Source organism: Pristiophorus japonicus, chromosome 20, assembly GCF_044704955.1.
Source record: "Pristiophorus japonicus isolate sPriJap1 chromosome 20, sPriJap1.hap1, whole genome shotgun sequence".
In the NCBI taxonomy this organism is placed as follows: Eukaryota; Metazoa; Chordata; class Chondrichthyes; family Pristiophoridae; genus Pristiophorus; species Pristiophorus japonicus.
This window is the reverse complement of record NC_091996.1, coordinates 24611148-24636898: the sequence shown is the minus strand read 5'-3', so window position 1 is coordinate 24636898 and position 25751 is coordinate 24611148. Positions and strand designations below refer to the sequence as shown.

Below are 25751 nucleotides of genomic sequence, written 5' to 3'. Positions count from 1 at the left end.
AGCCATTCGCTGGGCAGGAGTTGGACAAATAGTCCAAATCTCCGCCCGCAAAGACCCTTTCGTTTTAGATATGGTGGATCAGTCCAGACAATTCTTGACAGATGGCAAGTTCCGGGTTTAGGCGCACGCGCTTCGCACACCTAAACCCGGAACTTGCGGGACCCCACGGGCGCATGCACGCCCGCGGGAGGGCAGATTCAGGCCCCAGATTAATAATAATAAAGCTATGCTCATGAAGAAACAATTACATATTTGGTCAATGTGTTTTCTGAGTAGTTCTCTTCATTACAACATTACTACATTTCCTACATTACAACAGTGACAACACTTGAAAAATCTTTCATTGAATGTGAAGTACTTTTGGGACATCGGTGGTCGTGAACGGTGCTATATAAATGCAAGTCTTTTTTTCTTCACTGTTAAGTAATCTGGGGCTAGCTGCTCCAGACACCTTTCCCTTCTCTCTGACCTTGGCATCAGTATTCACTGCTGTCTTGTCCCTTGTTTTCTGTCAATGAGTTCATCAGCTGGTGATCAGAGATATTTTTCTCTACGAAAGCACATGGGATGCAATTGCTCTTCTGATGCCGCACTGACAGGAACTGACTTTTGTCCAGCACATACTTAGGTTTGCAGCTGTTCCTCATTGAAAGGCAGGTGCTGTGCTCTCCTACACCAGCAGCACGGAAATGTGCAGGCGCTGCTTTGTAAAATGGCACCTGCACTTCCTGCTGCTGGCAGTGTTTGAAATTGGGAATTGTCGTCTGTGTTTTGTGACGAGGTAAGGCAAGAGATTGCTCATAACAAATAAATACCCCAAACCAAAGGAATAAGCAATTTATATCAAATTATTACAAATGGTTGCATGAGATATGGCAGCGGAGATGAAAAATATGAAATCGTAAGAACACAAGAAATAGGAGGAGGCCATACGGCCCCTCGAGCCTGCTCCACCATTTAATCCGATCATGGCTGATCTGATCATGGACTCAGCTCCACTTCCCTGCTCGCTCCCTATTATCAAAAGAGAAAATATTACCAACTTGTGGAAAAACATAAACAGAAATTGCATTTGATCCCATTCATATTTAAGACAGTTTTGAAACTAATTTGAGCCCGAATCTTTAAAAGCTGACCCATTATTTGCTTGACTGAGCCGAGGGAATTGGCCGAGTCCTTTCAGATTACAGTTGCTATTTTTTTTTTGCCGTTTTACAAATTAAAATTAAATGGAACATATCCTGCTGTACATTTCCAAAATTTCCTGTCCTTTTTTTTTAATGCAAGATTTCCAGCGCTCTGGTCTGTTCTGGTTGCTTTACGCTTCCTGCACCAGTTCGCACAAGACTTAAACATTTCCAGCGTAATTAGTCTGCAGTAGCTGTGCAATTAGCCCAACTTTTCGCAGCATGTTGATTCCTATCAGGAGGTGAAAGAACGCAGCCAAGCCTCTGGGTATTTGTAACGTGACAGATCACAAGTTCGGGGTTCAGCGTATGTGCAAGGACATGAGGAAATGCTACTCTCACGGTCAGTTTCAAAGGCGGTATGACAGCGTACTCTGACAGTACGCCGTCATTAGTAACCCAAAATTCAGGGCATTATGAGCTGATACTGCAACCTTTTTATTTAAGTACCCAACCCAAAGGAGTAATTAATGGGGTAATGCAAAACAACCAAAAATGGCAACAACAAAAAACGTGAACTCATCTCGTCAGCGTGGAGAGATTTGAAGCTACTTCTGATTGCTGTGTCCTAGCAGAAGTGAGCGTTGCTCCAACGTTTCGAGGTCCAACGTGCTAGCCTGGTGCCCCAAGGTACAACTCATTGGAATTCCTGGAGCATCGACACCCCCCCTGAACCAATGGTGTAATGAGGTTTGCATTGTGTCGCAGCATGAGCCTCGTGCTCCAATTGCACGCCTGGAAAACCTGTCTCTGGTTTTACCTCCCGCTGAATCATCTGAAAATGAAGATTGGCATTTCGCCAGGACGAGTTAGATGATCAGTGAACAAAGGGTCAGGTTTTTGAACTTACCCTCAGTAATCTGGTGGACAATGGCGACGTATTTCCTATATTTTGCCACTTTCATGTTGCTTTTTCTGCAAGGGAAGTCAAGCTATATATAATTCTGCTTCATTTTATCATTCAAGTTTTCATATCTGCAGCTATAATAAGTCTAAATTCTAATCGGGGCAAAGACAGACAATCTCAAGTAAATTGTCTCTTTTGGAGATGGTTGCAGAGTAACTGAAAAACAAAACCAGGCTAGATGCAAGCTAGGCCCATGGATATAAAGGGGGTCTGTTAATACTGTACAACAGAGTATTAATAAACATAATGGGCATCCAGTAGACAGAAAATGTCACTCTCGTTTCCTTGCACAAGCACAGTGCGCCTTGTTGTGCTTGCACTAATGTCAGTGCCAAGTTTTGTCCGAGTTCTTCAAATTTAAGTTAATTTGTCCAAAATCCACAAAGCCAGTTGACAGTGTAATAGAGGCTCTGATTGTGATCCGTCTGTACTGTTCTGTGCTGTTCCTGAAATACTGACAGCATTGAGTCATTATTGATTTATGTTTGGTTATTTGCTTTCCAGGAACTGACGAGCTGCGGATGGAATAAAAAAGACAAACATATTCTGGCACCAAATATTGTTGCATTTACAAGACGGTTTAATCAGGTAGGTGCTGTGGAGTCACTAATAGTGTATTAGTAACACAATGTCCTGCAGTTCATTTGTGTGTTCCTATGTCATGGGTAAATCAGTCAAAAAAAAACAAGGAAGTCAGGAAGGATGTCTGTGTATGAGAAATTTTATAAAATAAGTTCCCATTCATATGCACTCATGTTAATTATTGTTTTATCTACTTAATTTATGCTTCTGTCGGTCATTTGAATGAGACTACATTTTATCTTATCCAATGTCACCAACATTTCAGTCGAGTCTTGAGAGTTACTTGACGAACAGGGAATTTCCGTTCTGTAGTCCTGACGAAGGGTCATTGACCCGAAACGTTAACTCTGCTTCCTCTCCACAGATGTTGCCTGACCTGCTGAGATTTCCAGCATTTTCTGTTTTTATATCTGTAGTAATCATTGTGTTCTCGTGTTAAGTCCTGATTTCAAATATTAGCATTAAATGAAGGAAGCCCTTTCCTGAAACCAATTCTCACAATTAGTGGCACAATTAGATTCCCAGTCATAAGAACATAAGAACATAAGAAATAGGAACAGGAGTAGGCCATACGGCCCCTCGAGCCTGCTCCGCCATTCAATAAGATCACGACTGATCGGATCACTGACTCAGCTCCACTTCCCCGCTCGCTCCCCTTATCCCCTTATCCCCTTATCCCCTTATCCCCTTATCCCCTTATCCCCTTATCCCCTTATCCCCTTATCCCCTTATCCCCTTATCCCCTTATCCCCTTATCCCCTTATCCCCTTATCCCCTTATCGTTTAAGAAACTGTCTATTTCTGTCTTAAATTTATTCAATGTCCCGGCTTCCACAGCTCTCTGAGGCAATGAATTCCACAGATTTACAACCCTCAGAAGAAATTTCTCCTCATCTCGGTTTTAAATGGGCGGCCTCATATTCTAAGATCGTGCCCTCTAGTTCTAGTCTCCCCCATCAGTGGAAACATCCTCTATGCATCCACCTTGTCAAACCTCCTCATAATCTTATACATTTTGATAAGATCACCTCTCATTCTTCTGAACTCCAATGAGTAGAGGCCCAAACTACTCGTATGCTATCATATTGCTAACGCTCCAAGATAGATGCCCTGACAACTCCAACTGCTGGTAAAAATACTGGTGGTTGAAGCAGTATCTCTCTTTGTGGCTAATGCCATGAAGCTGAATCATTCCCTTCCATTTTGTGAGAAAAGTTGGTTCCAAACCTTTGGGAAGGTTTTACACCTCAGACAATTCTTGTTTGAAATCATGGTCGATATCTATTAATGCCACGCCAAATAATTGTTTCCACTTGTGGGGAAGAGCATAACTAGAAGCCGTCCATATAAGATAGTCACCAAGAAATCCAAAAGAAAATTTTTTACCCAGAGTGGTGAGAATGTGGAACTCGCTACCGCAGGGAGTGGTTGAAGCGAATAGTATAGATGAATTTAAGGAGAGGCTCGACGAGCATATGAGGGAGAAGGGAAGAGAGGGTTATGCTGATAGATTTAGATGAATTAAAGACGAGAGGAGGCTCCAGTGGAGCATATACGCCGGCATGGCCTGTTTCTGTGATGTGTATCCTATGTAATTGAAGCAAAGGTTCAAACATTAGTTGTAAGTTAACTATTCTTGATTTAGATTGAGTGCGTTTAATAACCAATTATACTCATTATGTGGGTGTGAGATGAGCCAGTCTTGGAGGTATGGGCATGGATATATTACAACAGAGATTGTTTTGTGTCCAATGTATCCAGGCCCAGACTTCAAAATACAATAGTGTTCTTAAAATTGGCTTGTGCCCAATCCAACGAAAAATTCACCTTTTTGGTCTATAAAGTTGAGTAATCTCTCGCTGTACTTTAAAACTGTTTCAGCACCAGTCAACCCTATCAAATAGTCAAGCATGTATGGTGCATCATTATAGCTTTAGCCTTGCCTTTGTCAGAATTGAGCTATTCAATCATTAGCTGAAGACTTCAAACATTAATGAAAATTATCCGGCGTGGGCACCAAAAGGTTGAGAGAAGAAAGGGTGGACGGTGATCGAGAATATGTGCCAGTGGTGCAATGTATTTGCTACATGGGTTCTTTGCTTAAGAATTCATAGCAACACATTGCTATTAAGAATCAGTTGGTTTATTAGCAAAAGGTTTAACAATCACACTACACATTACCAGTTCATCCATCAGGCTCACAACCAGCTGCCTCATCGTGGATTCCTTGAACCCAACTGGCTGGGGTTTTATTGAGTCTTGTCAACATCACATGACTGGCTAAGCCACTCACAGCTCTACAAACTCACAGGTACATACTCACAGGTACATACATTACACGTGTGGTCCAGTACTTATCTGAATATTTTCAGGGAGAGGTGGGAGAACAATAAATGTTTGTTTACAGTGGTTTGATAGAAGATTGCAGCATTTAGGCACTAGAAACAAGAACTAACCTTGTTGATGATGCTTTTTTTGTGTTTGATTTTGAGCATTGTAGCATGCATCTGGTCACCTCTGTTGCATAAGTGTGTCTCACGACATAGCACAGGGGAACTCCTGTCCTCCAGTCAACATTAGGCGGTAGATTTTGTGACATTCGTTGGCCAGCATATATCCAATCAGATTCACCACATTATAAGGTTCTTCACAATTAGTCAGAAGTCACTTCAGAATTCAGTTTATCCCAAGTGAAAATAGTTAAATATTTTTTTTCCCTCATGTCCTGTCCTCCTCAACTCTAAAATAGGATTTGTAATTTCTAGCTTTCAACATTGTGCCTTTTGAAGTAGAAATTAAATGTTGTGGGGTGCGCTGCTAGTGTGGAGTCTCACTGGGCAGGACCATGGGTGGGAGAACTTGCATCGAGCACAACTTGCCTGATTCATGTTGCCACCAGTCTTTTGATCAGCATAATTGATGACCGAAAAATCCGGAGCATCGCAAATTGGTCTAACTTACCATCCCGACGAATCTCCAAACTGTGCTCCTATTGAGTGGGACTGTGCTGGGAGTGGAGTCGTATCATATTTACCCTATTTTGAAGTAGCAAACTGTTTTCTCTGCCCCACAGAGCTGTGGAGGCTGGGTCATCGAATATATTTAAGGCAGAGATAGACAGATTTTTGAATGATAAGGGAATAAAGGGTTATGGGGAGCAGGCAGGGAAGTGGAACTGAGTCCATGATCAGATCAGCCACGATCTTATTAAATGGCGTGGCAGGCTTGAGGGGCCAAATGGCCTACTCCTGCTCCTATTTCTTATGTTTAACTTAATTTGCAGATAAAGAGAGCAAGATTGCCCCTTTTTCTTGCCTGTCATCGCCTCCGAGGGGCGCTAATGGGGTGCAATGGTGTTTTTGCCCAGGGGAGGGCTAGCGTCTCCGGGGAAGTTTGGGGGTGCTGTCCCGGCGGGTCATGCAGCTGGCATGGACATCCGCCGCTAGGGCGCCCCTTGCCATGAACTCATTGAATGGCGGTGCAGGCTAGAAGGGCCGAATGGCCTACTCCTGCACCTATTTTCTATGTTTCTATCTATGTTTCTATGTTAAAGGGGAGGCCTTTCGCGCCCCGGGCCGCCATCATTATTTATCAGCCAACTCTTGCCCCGGCCCCCGAATGGCGGTGCCTGGTCGATCGTCTCCCTGGCGGCCTAGTGCCGGCCGCCAATGGGCCCGCAGTGCGCGCAGCAGCCCTTTCCTTTAATTGGCGGGGAGTTGTGGCGCATCAGCGCTATGTGGAGCATCCGCGTCCCGCTAGCCTCCTCGGCACGGCGTTAGACTCAGCACTGCGCTGGTTCCCCGGGGAACCCCCCTCAAAGGAAGTGGAGCGCCGGAGACATTGCCGGTGATGGCGCTCCGCTTCATTTGAGGGGCGCGCGGCCCAAGTCCGTGTCGCGGGTGGGACTTCTGGGCCGGGTGCAGGAAGGTTACCCTCCCAATCGGGGCGAAGGGCAATTTCCAGCCCAAAGTCTCATGTGAAAAAGGAGTGTGGGGGGGGGGGGTGAGAAATTGGATGGGGGGGGTGAGAAATTGGATGGTGCAGTCGGTTAGATATTGGCCTTTAACTCTGGGATGTGAGTTCAAATCCAGTTCAGACTGATGGGGTTTAAGTCTCCTCTATTTACTGGCTGTAAATGTGAAATTAAATTGAGCATTTTCCTAGTGGGCATGGGTCTCCAACACAATTATCCCTAATTTAGCTCTAGACAGGTCTGATTGTGTCTTTTGAACATTAGGGCTGGTGGGGGGTGGGGATGGTGACATCTCGCTGGGCTATACTTGACCTGTGGGGTGCATGGTGCTGTATGAAATATGATCAATTCCTGATCATCAACATTCCTCACCTTGATGAGCAGCATTTATCTTTTTTACAAAGATTGGATGAACAAAATCGGATTTGACATCCCGGGAATTAAACATCCCATTTCCCAATTAAATCATATCGCCATGTTGCCAGCTACCCAACTGAGCTTCAACTGACTCTGTACTGCACCGAGACAGTATTTAATATTTAATTCTGCTTAAAAAAAAAATAGAAAAGACCAATGCAGGTTGGCAGTTCCCTAGTGTAGGAAACTGATAAGCTCACAATAAAGGATGAAACTGAGTACTGTGCACAATGAGCAAGTGGGATCCCTTGGGACTCCAACAGGTAGGCCCTCTGGTGGTAGTGTAATACAGGTTACAAGGGGTTAAATACATTACAGAAACCTCAAACACAATTCAGTAATAATGAAAGCAAATGAGTGCACTGCCAGCAACTTTGAGAGTTCTGTTACCTTTGCCTTGTACAGTTTCTTTCTGCTAATTAATTGACTGAACATCATCATCATCATCATCATAGGCAGTCCCTCGGAATCGAGGAAAACTTGCTTCCACTCTTTTAAAAATGAGTCCTTAGGTGGCTGAGCAGTCCAATACGAGTACCACAGTCCCTGTCACAGACAGTCGTTGAGGGCAAGGGTGGGTGGGACTGGTTTGCCGCACGCTCCTTCCGCGGCCTGCGCTTGGTTTCTACATGCTCTCGGCGATGAGACTCGAGGTGCTCAGCACCCTCCCGGATGCACTTCCTCCACTTAGGGCAGTCTTTGGCCAGTGACTGCCAGATGTCAATGGGGCTCTTGCACTTTATCAGGGATCAGCTAATCACCTTTTGGTATACAGTAAATTTGTAACACCAATTTCTTATAATCACTATTTCATTCTTTAGAAATAATAACATAAGAAATAGGAGCAGGAGTCGGCCATTTGGCTCTCGAGCCTGCTCCGCTATTCAATAAAATCATGGCTGATCCGATCATGGACTCAGCTCCACTTCCCTGCCTGTTCCCCATAACCCTTGACTCCCTTATAGTTCAAACATCTGTCTACTTCCGCCTTGAATATATTAACGACTCAGCCGCCACAGCTCTCTGGAGTAAAACATTCCAAAGATTCACGACTCTCTGAGAGAAGGAATTCCTCCTCATCTCCGTCTTAAAAGGGCGATGCCTTTGTTGCATAGAAAAAAGATATTGGTTAATAACAGTAAGTGAGCATAATGTACATTTTTGTAAGTAGACCTTAAAAGAAGTACTGTTCAATTTTTTAAAAGTGATGGTATAATGGGCCCAAGTTTCCACATGATTTGCGCCTGATTTTTAGGAGCAACTGGTGGAGAACGAACTATCTTAGAAATCGCAATTCTCCACATTTTTTTTTCTGCAGTTCTAGTCAGGTAGAACAGTTTCACTTTGGAACAGAATTTTTTCTTCAAAAGGGGGCGTGTCCGGCCACTGACGCCTGATTTGAAAGTTTCCACAGTGAAAACGTACTCCAAACTAACTGAGAATGGAGCAAGTGAAGATTTTTGTAGAACTGAAAAAACCTGCTGTACACATTAAAAAATCAGACACAGGTTACAAATTAGGCGTCCAGAACGAGGTAGGGGGGGGGGAAGGGAAGTCATTAAATTCTACAATAAATCCTTATTTATACTTCTACAAATATTATACAAATAAATCCAACCTGAATAAAAATTTATAAGCAAAGAAAAGATTAAATAAACCATCTTCCTACCTGTGTGAAAGTGCTTCAGCCAGGGAGAATGCTGCAGCAAGCCTCAAAACGAGGGAGCCGACCGAACGCTGGCGGGGGGGAGGGGGGGGGCTGAGGAAGCCGTTCCAGACGGCAGGAGGGAGGGAGGGAACCGACCGCTGACCGAACGCGGGGGGGGGGGGGGGGGGGGGGGGGGGGGGGGGAGGAAGCCATTCTAGACGGCGGGGAGGGACCAAACGCAGGGCGGGGGGGGGGGGGGGGGAGCCGTTCCGGGGGAGGGAGGGAGTGCGGGCCCGACCGACCGAACGCAGCAGCGGGGGGGGGGGGGGGGGGAGAGGAAGCCGTTCCAGACGCCGGGAGGGAGGGAGGGAGGGAAGGAGACAGAAGGCTGCAGGAAGCCTCAGAAATTGAGGAGCCATTTCCCGACGGCAAAAGGGGGAGGTCGTCGGGAAACGGCTGCCTCAACTTTCTGAGGCTTCCTGCAGCCTTCTCAGCGCTGGTGTGCTGAGGGCAATGTGCTTTTATTAAAAAATGTTCAAAAACTAAACCGCTACAAAGAACTACAAAAATGGCCGAGTGCCAATGTTTCCTTCACACTGCGCGTGCGCGAACGCTCCAACGCGCACGCGCAGCGTTGCCGGCAGGAAAAAAACTAATTTAAATAGTACCCGCCCCCCTCCCACTTACAAAATCGGCGCGAGTGTAGGCTCCGCCCCCCTGGGCGCCGCGCCAAACAGACAAGGAGCTGCAGGGCGCTCCAGAATCGCGAGTTTTTTTTCCGGCGCCGTTTTAGGGGCCGGAGGGGCGCCCGTTTTTTATCGTGTGAAAACTTGGGCCCAATAAGTCTAAAGTCTGGTTTGTACTCTCAGTCGAAGGTTGGTGAATTCTGTGGTCAGAACTTACCAAATAAGCCTATTTGGTATGTTCCATGCCAGCATCAAATTGGTAGTAGATCTGCACAAATACCAATTGGATTCACAGCTGAAAGCCAGTTTGACAGTCATATTCCCTTCAACTTTGGAAGAAAGTATTTACTGAGGTAAACCCTCACATTTTAGGCCCTTCCGTCAACCCTCCAGACCTTGTTAAGAACAATGATATGGTGGTCCCCACCACACACTCCTTCATAACCATGTTACTGCCCGTGTTACTCGGTGTTTACTGCGTGGAAGGAATGTTTGTGAGGCAAGATTTCTCAATAATGGAGCACTTCAGAGCCCCAGGGTGCACAGATGTCCAGGTTTCTAAAATACGGCTAAACTGTGTGCTTTCCCTACAGGTCAGTTTCTGGATTGTCCGAGAGATCCTGACTGCACAGACGTTGAAAATAAGAGCAGAAATATTGAGCCATTTTGTAAAACTAGCTAAGGTAAGAAATTACTCGCTGATGTGCCGGAATATTGCGTACATTTGAGACTTATTTCTTTTCAAAACAGCACTTTTCTCTGTTTCATGGCTGTGCATATTATTACATATTGTTACTCTTATTGATTGAAAAGCAAAGTCAGTACAGTAACATGAAATAACTGTGAAATGGCTCTATGAAATTGAACACTGGGGAAGCCATCTTATTCATTTTCATCAAAAGCTCTACCCTTGCCTCTGACTCTGTCCCTTTCACTGGTGCTCACTCAAGCTGAACAATGCAGAAACATAGAAACATAGAAAATAGGTGCAGGAGTAGGCCATTCAGCCCTTCGAGCCTGCACTGCCATTCAATAAGATCATAGCTGATCATTCCCTCAGTATCCCTTTCCTGCTTTCTCTCCATACCCCTTGATCCCCTTAGCCGTAAGGGCCATATCTAACTCCCTCTTGAATATATCTAATGAACTGGCATCAACAACTCTTTGCAGCAGGGAATTCCATAGATTAACAACACTCTGAGTGAAGAAGTTTCTCCTCATCTCAGTCCTAAATGGCCTACCCCTTATCCTAAGACTATGTCCCCTGGTTCTGGACTTCCCCAACATCGGGAACATTCTTCCCACATCTAACCTGTCCAGTCCCGTCAGAATCTTATACGTTTCTATGAGACCCCCTCTCATCCTTCTAAACTCCTGTGAATAAAGGCCCAGTTGATCCACTCTCCTTAAATGACAGTCCAGCCATCCCTGGAATCAGTCTGGTGAACCTTCGCTGCACTCCCTCAGAGCAAGAACATCCTTCCTCAGATTAGGAGACCAAAACTGTCCACAATATTCCAGGTGAGGCTTCACTAAGGCCCTGTACAACTGCAGTAAGACCTCCCTTCTCCTATACTCAAATCCCCTAGCTATGAAGGCCAACATTCCATTTGCCGCCTTCACCGCCTGCTGTACCTGCATGCCCACTTTCAGTGACTGATGAACCATGGCACCCAGGTCTCGTTGCACCTCCCCTTTTCCTAATCTGCCGCCATCCAGATAATAATCTGCCTTCGAAGGGTCCTCGATTGGGGCGTCAACCCCGCAACCTATCCCATCACCAAGACCACTTACTTCCACCTCCTCAACATTGCCTGACTCAAAACTCACCTCACCCCTACCAGTGCTGAAACCCTCATCCTCCCTCCTGCCCAATCTCCAACTCGTCCCAAGCTCTGTCATTCCGATACTGCTCTGATGATCCATTACCCTTGTCCTCGTTAGTCTTCTCGTTCCCCGTGCCACCGTTCATTGCACTCAAAATCCCCACACTTATTTACAAATCTGCTATCTGTACAATTCCTCCAGCCACTCCTCCCAACCCGTACTCTTCATAACTGGTCTCTTGGACATCCCCGCTTCCCTCCGCTCCAACATTGGGCACAGAGCCTTCAGCTGCTTTGGCCCTACTTTTTGTAACTCTCTCCCTAAACTCCTACCTTGCTACTTCTCTCAATCTTTAAAAGTTCCTCAAAACTTATAGATCTCACTTTTGCCATCTCCGCTGATGTTCCTGCTGCTCCTTTGATGTGTCTTTCTCCTCTGTTAAGCAGCATAGGAGATTTGCTACATTAAAAGAACTATATAGAAACTAGGTGCAGGAGTAGGCCATTCGGCCCTTCGAGCCTGCACCACCATTCAATAAGATCATGGCTGATCATTCACCTCTGTACCCCTTTCCTGCTTTTTCTCCATACCCCTTGATCCCTTTAGCTGTAAGGGCCATATCTAATACTCTCTCAAATATATCCAATGAACTGGCAACAACAACTCTCTGTGGTAGGGAATTCCACAGGTTAGCAACTCTCCGAGTGAAGAAGTTTCTCCTCATCACAGTCCTAAATGGCTTACCCCTTATCCTTAGACTATGTCCCCTGGTTCTGGACTTCCCCAACATCGGGAACACATTCTTCCTGCATCTAACCTGTCCAGTCCTGTCAGAATCTTATATGTTTCTATGAGATCCCCTCTCATCCTTCTAAACGCCAGTGTATAAAGGCCCAGTTGATCCAGTCTCTCCTCATATGTCAGTCCTGCCATCCCGAGAATCAGTCTGGTGAACCTTTGCTACACTCCCTCAATAGCAAGAACGTCCTTCCTCAGATTAGGAAACCAAAACTGAACACAATATTCCAGGTGAGGCCTCACCAAGGCCCTGTACAACTGCAGTAACTGCAGTACAGGCCAAGGTGGCATGTTGGCCTTCATAGCTAGGGGATTTGAGCTCCTATACTCAAATTACCTAGCTATGAAGGCCAACATACCACCTTCAACAACATCTTATTGCGTTTATATAGCGCCTTTCACGACCACCGGACGTTTAAGATGTTGTTGAAGTTCCAGTAGATATTTTCAGCATAGTTTGTATTTTTCAAGACAAATTCCTAATCTGCATTATGTTCCAGATAAACGCAATCTTAAAAAGTTCTAAAATGTTTGGCTCAGCAAGTCTCTCAAGCAAACGGCTGAGTGGAAGAAGGATCCCAGGCTTGATCTCGAGCTTTGTTGGGGTTGTTGATTTGACCTGGGATGGTAATATGGGCATTACGACGACTCGCCACGCTTCTGGGTCCGGGCCAGAGTTCCATTTCACATTCGTTCCGGTAACACCCACATGAGAGGCGAAACTGAAAACGGGTGACGGGAAAAGAAGAATTTTAAACCCCTCTTATTAATATTGTACATCAATAGGGACAACTGTTTGTTGGCCAAATATTCTCATTCCAATTGGTTGAGGTTTATTTTGCAGGCTTGACCATGTCTGCATGTGAAAGCTGCATAGAACTAAGCCAGTTTAGTACCTGTTTAAATATTTAAAGCTTCTGTCAGGAATCGCTGCAGAATGTTTTTGGAAATGTAATCAATGGTGCAATAACTACTTTGCATTGCCAAGCAAAGATTCTTTGAAAAGTTTAGGACTATCAACTTACGAGTGAATTTTTGGAACGATAGCCTGTTAATAAGGTAATTAGCGACTTTGAGCCTTTCGGTTTGCTTGAATTGCCCCGATACGAGAAAAAGTTTTGAAGTATTGATTGTATTTTCTTTGCAGAAATTGCTCGAATTAAACAACCTTCATTCCCTCATGGCTGTGGTCTCGGGTTTACAAAGCGCACCGATATTCAGGCTCTCAAAAACCTGGGCAGTAAGTTTGATTTTGCTTTTGTGTTCTATTCAATGTGCATGTGGTAATCAGAATTTTCACATTTGTCTTTTTTCAACAACAAAAAAATCTGATCTTCATGCGAGTGGATTAGAGAGTGATTGGTCAATATTTTTCTCATTTAATGACTATCATATCTTCTGTGTCAATTTTAGGTCTGTGAATCTAAATTATTAGCTGAGTAATTGGCCGTGATGAGTTACAGCAAAGGATAATTTTCCAATAAATGGAATTTGCATATTAACTTGGGTATAATCAGCATGGCTCATTAATTATGCACAATATTCCAATGCCCTCCTGGCCAGCTACCCTTTATCCACCCACCATAAACTTGTTCTCTTCCAAACTCTGCTGCTCATATTCTAACCAGCAGCACATCCCGTTCACCCATCATCACTGTGCTCACTGAACCACATTGGGTCCGCCACCGGCTTAATCGTAAAATCTTCAATCTCGTGTTCCAATAGCCTCGCCCCTTCCTATCTCTCTCATCCACCGCCAGCCCTACAACCGCCTGTGTTCCTCCAACGCTGGCCGCGTGTGTCCCTCACTTCCTGTGCCCCACCATCGGCAGCCGTGCTTTCAGCCGTCTCGGCCCTAAGGTCTGGAATTCCCTCCCTAAACCTTTCTGCCGTTCCACCTCTCTCTTTCCTCCTTTACAACGTTTCCCACATTACAACAGTGGCGACACTCCAAAAGTACTTCATTGGCTGTAAAGCGCTTTGAGACGTCCGGTGGTCGTGAAAGGCACTATATAAATGCAAGTCTTTTTATTCATTCTTCAAGACCCTCCTTAAAAGTTACCTCTCTGACCAAGCTTTTTGTTACCTGTCCTAATGCCTCCTTCGTTAGCTCAATGTGAGAGTTTGTGAGATTGTGCTCCTGTGAAAAGCCTTGGTAAGGTTGTTGCTCGCGGTTTTACAGGTTTGATTTTGAGTTATTAGGTAAAGTCATTCAAGTGAACATATATAAATGAAAAATAGTAGAATGAATTATTCCTGAATAGGATACTGAAATCTTTGTTATACATGAGAATTCTATGTTGTTTGTTGGTTTAAAAAACAAATCTGTATTGCATGATGTGAATTTCTATTTGAATTTAAAAAGCTGGAGGTCTGTAATCAGCTTGTAATTCCCCAGTATGTATATTTGGTCCTCTGTTTTATATACATATTGGTCCTCTGTTTTATATACATAAGTAAGTAATCCAACTCAATTTCAGTTCAACAGTTCGATTTAAATAGCGATTCACAACTCCGATATAAAATGAAAGTATACAAAGCAGGCTAATGAGGAGCTTTTATTTTCAGAGTTGGCTAAACATGATTGAAATCCATCAGCTGTAATATACTGCGATGATTCCCAGTCAAATTTCTGAAATTCTTTTGAGACCGTAAGACGTCAGGCATCTCTTAAATCCTTCAATATTACGAGTAATCCCTGTAGTGTGGCAAGCCAACAGCACCTCCAAAGGCATAACTAGATTCTTTAATACAAAACCCGCAACCTTTGAATACATGGTCATATATAGTAGTGAATTCACCAGTGACGTTATAGACAATTACTGAGAGATCTGGAACAAAGTAAAATGGGATGGGGAAGAGGGTGGAAAAGATAATTGAATGATGAAGGAGTGAAGGGTTATGGGGAGCGGGCAGGGAAGTGGCGTTGAGGCCTTGATCTTATTGAATGGCGGAGCAGGCGCGAGGGGCCAAATGACACAAGGGCAGAGCTGGCTGCTGGGGGACAAAGGGTACGGCCTCGCCACCTGGCTCATTTCATTACGCCCCTACACGTAACCTGGACGGAAGCTCACCGGGAATACGACGTGTCGCACATTGCGACGCACAGCATAATAGAGAGGACCATTGGCATCTTGAAGCAGCGTTTCCGATGCCTGGACCATTCCGGAGGCTACTTGCAAGACTCCCCTGAGATTGTCGGTCAGTTCACTGTTGTGTGCTGCATGCTGCACAACTTGGCCATCATGGGGCAGCAGCAGCTGGTAGTAGAAGACCCACCTGAGGTGAGAGTGGCTGATGATGAGGATGAAGATGCAGATGACGAGAACGAGGACAAGGAAGCCATGCAACTACCTGAACCCGGAGCACGACGACGGCGGAGGAGGGCGGGCCGTTGTGCCCCTTTTAACGATTGCTCGAGCCTTGCGCCAGCAGCTCATCCGTGAACGCTTTTCTGCCTGAAGGCTCAGCGGCAACTATTCCACATGGACCATGTTTACTGTTTGGACCTGTTCCGTAATGTTGTGTTGTGTTAATGGAGCAAATGATGGAAATGATTCTTATAATTTAAAATATATTTTATTCAAAAGTTTAACACTTGCTTGTACTTAACTTTAATTAAAATATTCTTGTATCAAAATTTAAATTATTCAGTTAAGATCACTTACAAACTTCTAAACTTGTAAATTTACATCACTTACAAAAAAATTTTAATTTGAGAACAGTTACAACAGTAACAACAATAATAACAACAGCAGCAAAGAATGGCCGCACCCATCTCTCCCTCACCTTATTCTAAGACTGCCCACTGCGCTTGGTCTTGATTAATCCACCCTTGCCTGCAGCGTTTCTCGGGTTGGTACCAAGCTTATTCTTTCGAGCATCTCGGGTAATGCGCACTTCTTGATGGGGGTGGAGGCCAGGCGGTAATGAGGAAGGCCCGGCTTGGGCCTCTTCAGAGGTTGGTCTGTGGATTGGAGTGGGAGTGGCCATTGATTCTGTCAGTGGCCGCGGGGTCTGGGCATGCTCCCTTATTGCAGCAGCTATCTCCGACATTCCCTCCCTCATGTGCCCTGACAGTGTATCAGCTGCCTGCGATATTCCATCCCTAATGTGCCCGGACAGTGTTCCCATTTCTCGCGAGAGTGTTGTTACTTCTCCCGACAGTCCCGAGACCTCATCACCCATCCCACTGATGGTGTCCAGGAGTGATCGCGTAAGGTCAATGCTCTCCGCACTCATTGCCATCATCTCTCCTTCCCCTCCTCACCCTGGGTGTGCCTTGCTGCATCCCACTGGGACCCACAGCCTCGGACTGTGTGAAACCATGAAATATCCCAACACTCGTACCACTCAGGAAAGGGGCTGGCACCTCAATGGGCGGCACCTGCACCTCCTCCAAAGTGAGCAACAGTGGGGGCTTCATCCTCCCCCTGCCCCTCACCCTCTCCCTCACCCCCTTGCTCTTGGTCTGGAAGGTGGGATTGGAAGATGTTCTCCTCTTCAGGCTCATCCGCATCTGAATTTTCTTCTGCATCGGTTTCAACCTTGTCAGGGTTGGCCTCAAGTTCTGCAAAATATAACAGAACAGACAAGTGGTTAGCAGCAGAGGAGGGGGCAGGGTGGGTGGCATGAGTAGGCTCACACAGTGCAGGCAGCAGGCTGATTTGAAGGACCACGATGAATGATAGCACATTGCATCAACCGAAGCGTAGCTAACGGAGACATCCCCATGAACCGAAGCATGGCTAGCCCGCGCAGTAGTTAACATTTAGCAAAGCCAGACTGTGGAATTTGCAGGACTTGCCCTCTCCCTCGAGTGTGGGCCCAGCTTGTACAGTGGTGGTTGCTTTTCTCCAGGCAGGACCCATCAAAGCAGCAACCCTCTCTTCCAAGGGTGTCAGTGGGTGCAGATTTGCCGGCCCCCCCTCCTGTTCGAGTTCTCTCTTTCATTGTGTGCCGCCTTCCTCTGCAAAGATGAAAATATAACTTTTAAGAGAGGGTGTCTTTCTGCTGTATGGGACATGCAGATGGTCACATTTACAATTGCAATTCCAGTGATTAAATGAAAATATTACTTACACTAACTACTTGACCAAGGTCCTGCCACTTCTTTTTGTATTGACCTCCGGACCTCAGGGTCGTCACCATTGCACAGTAATCTTGTGAAAGTTTGTTCCAGCGTTTCTTCTTTTCTTTTGGTGAAACTTTTATGTGACCTCTGCTGGTGTCCAGCTCATGCCATCTGCCCTCAATTACACTAACTAGTGCCTCCACTTTGTCCTGTGAGAAATTCTTGGTCCTTGAGCCATGTTGCATATTGCAGTTCTGATTTTAACTCCTCACACACCACTCAGAGTTAAAGTTCCCACACACTGGCTCTTTAAAAATGGCTGCATGCAGACTGGGAGGTGTACTGGACATGCGCGCCCATAGCAGTCACATTAAAAAGCGTTATTTTTTCCGCACACGCGCAGAAGGGGGAAATCCTTTTTTCGGCGCAAACATTAGGCTCCACCCCCCCCCCCCCACCCCCCCCCCCCCCCCCCCCCGAAGCTAATGGACCAACTGTGCGGCACCAACTTCAAAAATTAGAACGGGGAAACTTAAACGTTTTTTTTTTTGGAGTAGTCAGACCCCAAAAAAACAGGTGTAACTCTTGAAATACGCCAAAAAACAGCATTGGGGAATATGCTATCTTCTCTGTCTTTATCATATACTTGTGTTGGAGGCAGTTCAGAGAAGGTTCACTAGGTTGATTCCTGAGATGGAAGGGGTTAACTTATGAAGAAAGGTTGAGCAGGTTGGGCCTATATTCATTGGAGTTTAGAAGAATGAAAGGGGATCTTATTGAAACATTATAAGATACTGAGGGGGCTCGACAAGGTAGATGCAGAGAGGATGTCTCCCCTCGTGGGGGAATCTAGAACTAGGGGTCATAGTTTAAGAATAAGGGGTCATCCATGATATGTCCTTACTATACAGTATAAATGCACACGAAGCCCATACTTGAGAGAAGGTCACTCTGTGACCAGTTACCAAGACCTCAAGTGATGAAGGTGGGTGGAGCTTCCCCTTTTATACCTGAAAGTCCAGGTTAGGAGTGTCTCCCACAAGTTCACCCCCTTGTGGTCAATGTTCTCAAGGTGTACAACTTAGGTCAGCTTATACATGGGTTTCAATGATAGTTGAATACATGACATCACCTCCCCCCCCTAAAGTCTTATTGGGATCACAGGTTAAGTCTCTCTGGTGGTTTACGCTCCTTTGTAGATGGCCTGAGTTGGGGCTCCGGTTGTTGGGCGCTGGCCTGAATGTCTGCTGTTTACGGTGCCTCAGGCCTGTCCAGACTGCCCACAGTGACTAGGCTCTCCTCCACTTGGTTCTGGTGTTCGGTCACCTGTGGTGGAGTAAACTCTACGTCATGTTCTTCCTCTGCTTCTTCTATGGGGTTGCTGAACCTCCTTTTAGTTTGATCCACGTGTTTGCAGCAGATTTGTCCATTGGTAAGTTTAACTACCAGAATCCTATTCCCCTCTTTGGCAATCACAGTGCCTGCAAGCCATTTGGGCCCTGCAGCGTAATTAAGGACAAAAACAGGGTCATTGACATCAATACATCGCGCCCTCGCATTGCTGTCATGATAGTCACATTGTGATTGACGCCTGCTCTCAACAATTTCTTTCATGGTGGGGCTTATAAGGGATAACCTGGTTTTGAGCGTCCTTTTCATTAGCAGCTCTGCAGGTGGAACCCCTGTGAGCGAGTGTGGTCGGGATCTATTGGCCAACAGGAGGCGTGATAAGTGGCTTTGTAGGGAACCCCCTTGGATTCTGAGCATCCCCTGTTTGATTATCTACACTGCTCGTTCCGCCTGGCCGTTTGAGGCCGGCTTGAACAGTGCCGTTCTGACATGGTTGATTCCATGGCCTGCCATGAAGTCCTGGAATTCAGTGCTTGTGAAGCACGGGCCATTGTCGCTGACCAAGACATCCGGTAGACCATGGGCGGCGAACATTGCCCGTAGACTTTCTACCGTGGCAGAGGATGTGCTTGAATTTAAAATGGGGCACACAATCCATTTGGAGTAGGCGTCTACTACAACCAAAAACATTTTTCCCATGAAAGGACCTGCGTAGTCCACATGGACGCGTGACTGTGGCTTGGCGGGCCAGGACCAGGGGTTCGGGGGCTTCTCTGGGTGCGTTGCCCAGCTGAGCACATGTGTTGCACCTGCGAACACAAAGTTCCAGGTCTGCATCTATCCCTGGCCACCAAACGTGTGACCTGGCAATTGCCTTGATCATGACAATGCCCGGGTGCTCATTGTGAAGTTCTCTGATAAACACCTCTCTGCCCCTCTGGGGCATGACTACTCGGTTTCCCCACAGTAGGCAATCGACCTGAAGCGAGAGTTCATCCTTGCGCTTATGAAACGATTTAAATTCTTCAGGGCATGCCCTGTACATGGCTGCCCAGTCCCCATTCAGGACATATTTCTTAACTAAAGACAGTAGCGGGTCTTTATTTGTCCAGACTTTAATCTGACGGGCTGTCACAGGTGAGCCTTCGCTTTTGAAAGCTTCAACAGCCATGACCATCTCAGCATCATGCTCAGTTGCCCCCTCTGGTGGCTAGTGGGAGCCTGCTGAGTGCATCGGCGCAATTTTCAGTGCCTGGTTTATGCCGAATTGTGTAGTCATAGGCGACTAACGTAAGTGCCCACCTTTGTATGCAGGCTGATGCATTCGCATTTATGGCCTTGTTGTCGGCCAAAAGGGACGTTAGGGGTTTGTGATCTGTCTCCAGCTCAAATTTCCTGCCAAACAGGTACTGGTGCATTTTTTTTTACTGCATATACACATGCTAGCGCTTCCTTTTCTACCATCCCGTAGCCCCTTTCTGCCTGGGACAGACTTCTGGAGGCGTAAGCTACCGGCTGTAACTGACCATTGGCATTCACATGCTGCAACACACACCCGACCCCACAGGACGACGCATCACACGTTAGAACAAGTTTCTTACACTGGTCATATAACGTTAACAGTTTGTTGGAGCATAACAAAAGCTCTATCAAAAGCCCTTTCCTGGCTGTCCCCCCAGACCCAATCGCGACCTTTGCGTAGGAGCACATGTAGCGGCTCTAACATTGTGCTCAATTTGGGAAAAAAGTTACCAAAATAGTTCAGGAGCCCCAGGAACGAACGCAGCTCCGTCATGTTACGGGGTCTGGGTGCTCTCTGGATTGCTTCCATTTTGGACGCAGTAAGTCTGATCCTGTCTGCTGCTACCCTCCTCCCTAGGAATTCTACCTCCGGAGCTAAGAAGATGCACTTCGCCTTTTTCAGTCGCAGCCCTACCCGATCCAGTTTGCGTAGCACCTCCTCCAGGTTGCAGAGGTGTTCTTCAGTATCGCGACCCGTGATGAGGATGTCGTCTTGAAAAACCACCGTCCCTGGAATCGACTTGAGGAGGCTTTCCATATTTCGCTGGAGGATTGTGGCGGCTGAACGGACATCTGTTATACTCAAACAACCCCTTGTGTGTCATGATGGTGGTCAGCTTCTTCGACTCACTCGCAAGCTCCTGGGTCATGTAAGCTGAGGTCAGGTCCAATTTTGAAAAAAGTTTGCCAACGGATAGCGTCGCAAAGAGGTCCTCTGCTCTTGGTAGCAGGTACTGGTCTTGGAGTGACACCCGATTGATGGTGGCCTTGTAATGGCCACATATCCTGTCCGACCCATCCGCCTTGAGCACCGGTACGATCGGGCTCGCCCAGTCACTGAATTCCCTCAGCAGGCGGTCCAATTTGCATTCTATCTTTTCCCGCATCACGCACGGCACCGCTCTGGCCTTGTGGTTTACTGGCCTGGTGTCCGGGTTTATGTGAATCACAACCTTGGCCCTTCTGAAAGTGTCGATGCCGGGTTGAAATAATGAGTCAAATTTGTCCAGGACCTGTGAGCGTGATACTCGCTCCACAGAAGACATTGCATTGACATTGCCCCATTTCCAGTTCATGACAGCAAGCCAACTCCTCCCCAGTAGTGCAGGACTGTCCCACGGGACAATCCAGAGTGGCAACCTGTTCTCCGAATCTTTGTGGGTCACGACTACCGTGGCGCAGCCTAGCACCGGAATGATCTCCTTTGTATATGTCCGTAGCTATGCGTCAATCGGCAATAATTTTGGCCTCCTGGCCTTGGACACCCACAACCTTTCGAACTGTGATACTCATCAGGGAATGGCTGGCCCCCGTGTCTAGCTCCATTAATACTGGGATGCCATTGAGGAGCACTTTCATCATTATCAGTGGCGTCCTGGTATATGAACTGTATATGTGCTCCACATGAACTCGCTGAACTTCAGCTTCCAGTGATTTCCCCAGTATTCTTTTGGCCTCGTAGGGCTTACATCGGGCACGTCCTCCTCGTACATCAACCTGGCTGCAGGCTTTCTGCACATACGCGCCAAGTGACCGCTGACGTTGCAGTTTCTGCAGGTATATTGCTGATACCTGCAAGCTCTGGCTGGGTGTTTGCCTCCACACCTCCAGCATGAGCTGGAGGTCCCGTTGTTGGAAACAAAAGGTCCATTACCAGTCGATCGTCTCTAACTGTCTCTGTAACTGTCCTTAAGCGCACCATTAACAGGTGTTGATGGCCCCATTACTGGTCGCATTGTCCCTTGCGATGGCATGAATCGCCGTTCAGCTAGCCATTGTCTCTGTTGAATTCCCCCTTTGGGTTCGACTACATGCTCGGGCATGTCCGATTGCCCTTGTCTGCCTAGAGAACTGTGTGCCGCGTTAACACTGTTGACTCCCTGGTCGTTTGCTGCATTTGAGCCAAGATTTTTGTCATATATCATTCTGGTCTCTTCCTCCCCTGAGATAAATGTCTGGGCTATCAGAGTCGCCGCTTCCAAGGTCAAGTCTTTGGTCTCGATCAGTTTCCTGAAAACCCCAGCCTGCCCGATACCCTCAATAAAATAAGTCTCGCAGCATCTCCGCTCTGCATGCATCTGTGAACTTACATAGGCTCGCCAGTCGCCGGAGATCTGCCACGAAGTCTGGAACGCTTTGCCCTGCTCGCCGCCGGTGCGTGTAAAACCGCTGTCTCGCCATGTGCATGCTGCTCGCCGGTTTAAAGTGTTCCCCGATCAACTTACTGAGCTCTTCGAACATCTTGTCCGCCGGCTTCTCTGGCGCTAGAAGGTCCTTCATCAGGGAGTACGTTCTGGATCCACAAACCGTCAGGAGATGAGCCCTGTGTTTGTTGGCCGAATCCTGTCCCAACCATTCCTTAGTGACACAACTTTGCTGTAGTCTCTCAATAAAGTTGTTCCAATCATCACCAACACAGTACACCTCTTCTGTGCTGCTAGTGGCCATGCTCAAGTGGTTTAAATCCCAGTTTTTCGTCGCCAATGATATGTCCTTACTATACAGTACAAATGCACACGAGGCCCATACTTGAGAGAAGGTCACTCTGTGACCAGTTACCTTTATTACCAAGACCTCAAGTGATGAAGGTGGGCGGAGCTTCCCCTTTTATACCTGAAAGTCCAGGTTAGGAGTGTCTCCCACAAGTTCACCCCCTTGTGGTCAATGTTCTCAAGGTGTACAACTTAGGTCAGCTTATACATGCGTTACAATGATAGTTGAATACATGACAGTCCATTTAAAACTGAGATGAGGAATTCCTTCTCTGACGGTTGTAAATCTATTCAATTTTCTGCCTCAGAGAGCTAAGGAGGCTGGGTCATTGAACATATTTAAGGTAGTGATGGACAGATTTTTGAACGATAAAGGAGTGAAGGGTTATGGGGAGCGGGCAGGGAAGTGGAGCTGAGGCCATGATCATATTGAATGGCAGAGCAGGCTCGAGGGGCCGTATGGTCTACTCCTGCTCCAATTTCTTATGTTGCAGGCAGAGAATGGTCTGCACACAATTCCTGTCTCCATAATAGTTGTGTTGTGCTAACTGCTCTCCTGCAAATGCATTTTTAAGGGAACATCAGGAACATCGTTATGCAAATGTTATAACTTTAGAAGTGAAATCCAAACTCAACTAATCACACACATATGTCTGTGAATGAAGTGTTCTGATTGACACACCCTTAAGTGGCATGTCCTGGGGGTGTAACAGCAAACTGTACATCTGTAACCAAATACAAGTGATGCAGTTGGGTCTAACACTTGCTGCTGCTGTCCTACAACCTCATTAATTCTGATGAACTAACGGGTGGGGGAACACTTTTCATTTTGTTGATGTGATTGAAGCGGATAAACGGAACGAAAACTTAAAGCTGCATGAGAGTTTCAATAATTCTTTGCCTGCAGCAGCAGAGCCTGGCCAAATTCCTAAACTACAGCGCCAAGTGGAATAGATACATCGACCAGTTTAGGAGCCAGACATAGATAGATGTGCCAGTTAAGTAAGCACGGTCAAAATGACTCCTAAATTTCGAGACTGCCGATAACTCGGACCAGCCCATTGCAGAAAACACAGGTTAGACCTTGAGGTTATGTCTTTCAACAGCCCAAATTTGAGGCATAAGCAGAACTGTAATGGCAAAGGACTCTAATTCATTGCAATGACAAATGCGCTTTGTGCAGCTTTTTAAAATTTCTGTATGCGCTAAGATATTTAAAGGTTGTGTGTCAAGCCAGCACTCATTTGAGTTTAGGCAACTCTCGATTATCCGGGTCCCTCGGGGATTGGGCTATGCCGGGTAAACGATTTCTCCGTTAGAGCGAGCTGATCTTATAAAGTTAAAACTTCAATGAATAAATACTGTGCAATCAGCTACAAACAGTAACAAGGCAGATAAGTATGGACATTACCAGCATGCATGCAGGTGGCCTCGAGGAGGAGATTGTCTAGCTCCGGGCTTCCGGAGTGCAATGCCTTCCCGGACCGAAAGGACTCCGACGTCAGCAGGGCCCGATACCTTCCTGGGCCGAAAGGACTCCGACGTCAGCGGCGGCCGCGAGAGACAGCGACTGCAGCAGCGTACACACACACAGAATTTTAAATGCCATTACAACGGTTTCCTGTTGCATCGTGTGCGGATAATCGAGAGTGGCCTGTATTACCAAAGGTGCAAAAACAATCAAGTTAATTTTTTCTCGTAACTACTTTTATATTAATATTTAACAATGCAATATAAGCCATTGAAGCGTAGTTGTTTGGCTTGAAGTGCTGAATCACAATGCACTTCAAGGTCCAGAAATATGCCGCCTAAAGGTATGCATGCCTCATACCCCTCTCCTTTAAAAATAAGTTTGAAATTATCAGCGCTCACATTCCCCTCGATAACACATCCACTGCACAAATTGCACCTTTTGTGTGCTTCAAGTGAATACAACTGCTGACACAGTAGCTACAGCTTAAACTCCTGACACGTTGATGTCCCAGTGCCTTCCCATTGCAACTATTTTTGTGTTTCATGTTGGATTTCAGTTTGGCCAAAGAAACGAACTGGAAATTTAAAAAAAAAAAAGTTCCTGAAATCCAGTATACTATAAAGCAATTTAACTTGGTTGCTTTGAAGTGATGGTCTTGACCGTTATTCAGGGCTGCTTTTTCAGTTTGGCAGGGCAGTGGGGACTTGTGCCAGATTTTTCTTTTAAATATATAAAGCTGTTTTTCAGCTTTCCCGAGGTTTGTAAGCTGGCGTGCATACACCCGCCCTGCGCTCCATTCCTCCAACTTTTATCCTGCAATTGGTAGTGGCGGGCTGTCTGGTGGTGGTGTGGCCAACTGGCGGCAGGTTTCTTGCGGTGGCCTCCATTACTGGCGATCTCAAACCAGCAATCTCAGCTGTCTCACCGTTTGCTGCCTGCAGTCATGTTGCCTAGCTTGCTCCTCGGAGGGGGGGGGTTACGCTTACTAACCTGTCGGCTGTGACTCTGGGTAGCAGGTCGGGGCTGCCGCATGCCGCTCCTTTTATGGCCCCGACCTGTGTGGGAACATCTGCGGCAGGAGGGGGCCATATAAAGGAACGGCGTGTGGCAGTCCCCGCGGGAGCAGCTTGGCGGCCTACCACTTCAGGGAGCGGGGGGGGGGCGAGGGCTGTGAAGAGGGCGACTGGTTTGGACATCACCATAATCCAGGTCGCTGATTGAAGCGTGGGCAGGTACAGCAGGAGCAGTGAGGCCGGGGCGAAGGAGTGGCGAGTGATTGCAGAGCAACGTGATCGGGGCGCAGGAGAGGCATGAGCTCGGGGCCCAGCAGAGGCGAGGGCCCAGTGGCAGCACGGGCCCAGCCCACACTGTGCGATACGTGTGCGCACTGGGTCCGTGCAGCAGAGCTGGTCTCCAGTCGTCCTGGTTGATCCTTGCCACTGGACCAAGACCGAGCTCTGTCAAGCCCGTGTGGTGGCTGGTGTGCAACGGTCACCCCACGTTAAAAAAATCCACGCACAGGCATCTTCCACCCTTCAGGATCTAGTTCGGAACCTGGAATGTCAGGTCCTTCATTGAAACACGGACATGCAACTTAAAATAAAAACTCCCTATTAGCCTTTTTATATTTTCTCGATCCTGAGTTATGAATTGCTATTTTATTGAACTGTTGAACTGAAATGGAGTTGGCTTTGGAGATGCATGATTGCATAATACATTCTGCCAAAACACACTTCTATTATTCAGTGAGCAGGCACAAATATTGTCAAACACATACAAGAAAAAGACACACAGTCACAGCTTTCAAAAGGGAGT

The 25751-nt window shown here is 46.6% G+C and overlaps 1 protein-coding gene and 1 long non-coding RNA gene across 6 annotated transcripts in view; one reads left to right on the top strand and one right to left on the bottom strand.

The window, feature by feature from the left end:
* LOC139232442 (ras-specific guanine nucleotide-releasing factor RalGPS1-like) overlaps positions 1-25751 on the top strand; it is a 1066646-nt gene that overhangs the window by 343544 nt on the left and 697351 nt on the right. For all 5 annotated transcript variants that reach the window (XM_070862624.1, XM_070862625.1, XM_070862622.1 and 2 more), the window contains 3 exons: positions 2599-2682; positions 9994-10083; positions 13173-13265. In XM_070862624.1, the coding sequence (XP_070718725.1) occupies positions 2599-2682; positions 9994-10083; positions 13173-13265 (267 nt within the window). The remainder of the gene's footprint in view (positions 1-2598; positions 2683-9993; positions 10084-13172; positions 13266-25751) is intronic.
* Positions 1001-23936, bottom strand: LOC139232445 (uncharacterized). The gene is made up of 3 exons (XR_011588007.1): positions 23874-23936; positions 2038-2102; positions 1001-1014 (listed from the first exon to the last, which is right to left on the bottom strand). It is a non-coding gene; the product is annotated as an uncharacterized lncRNA (long non-coding RNA).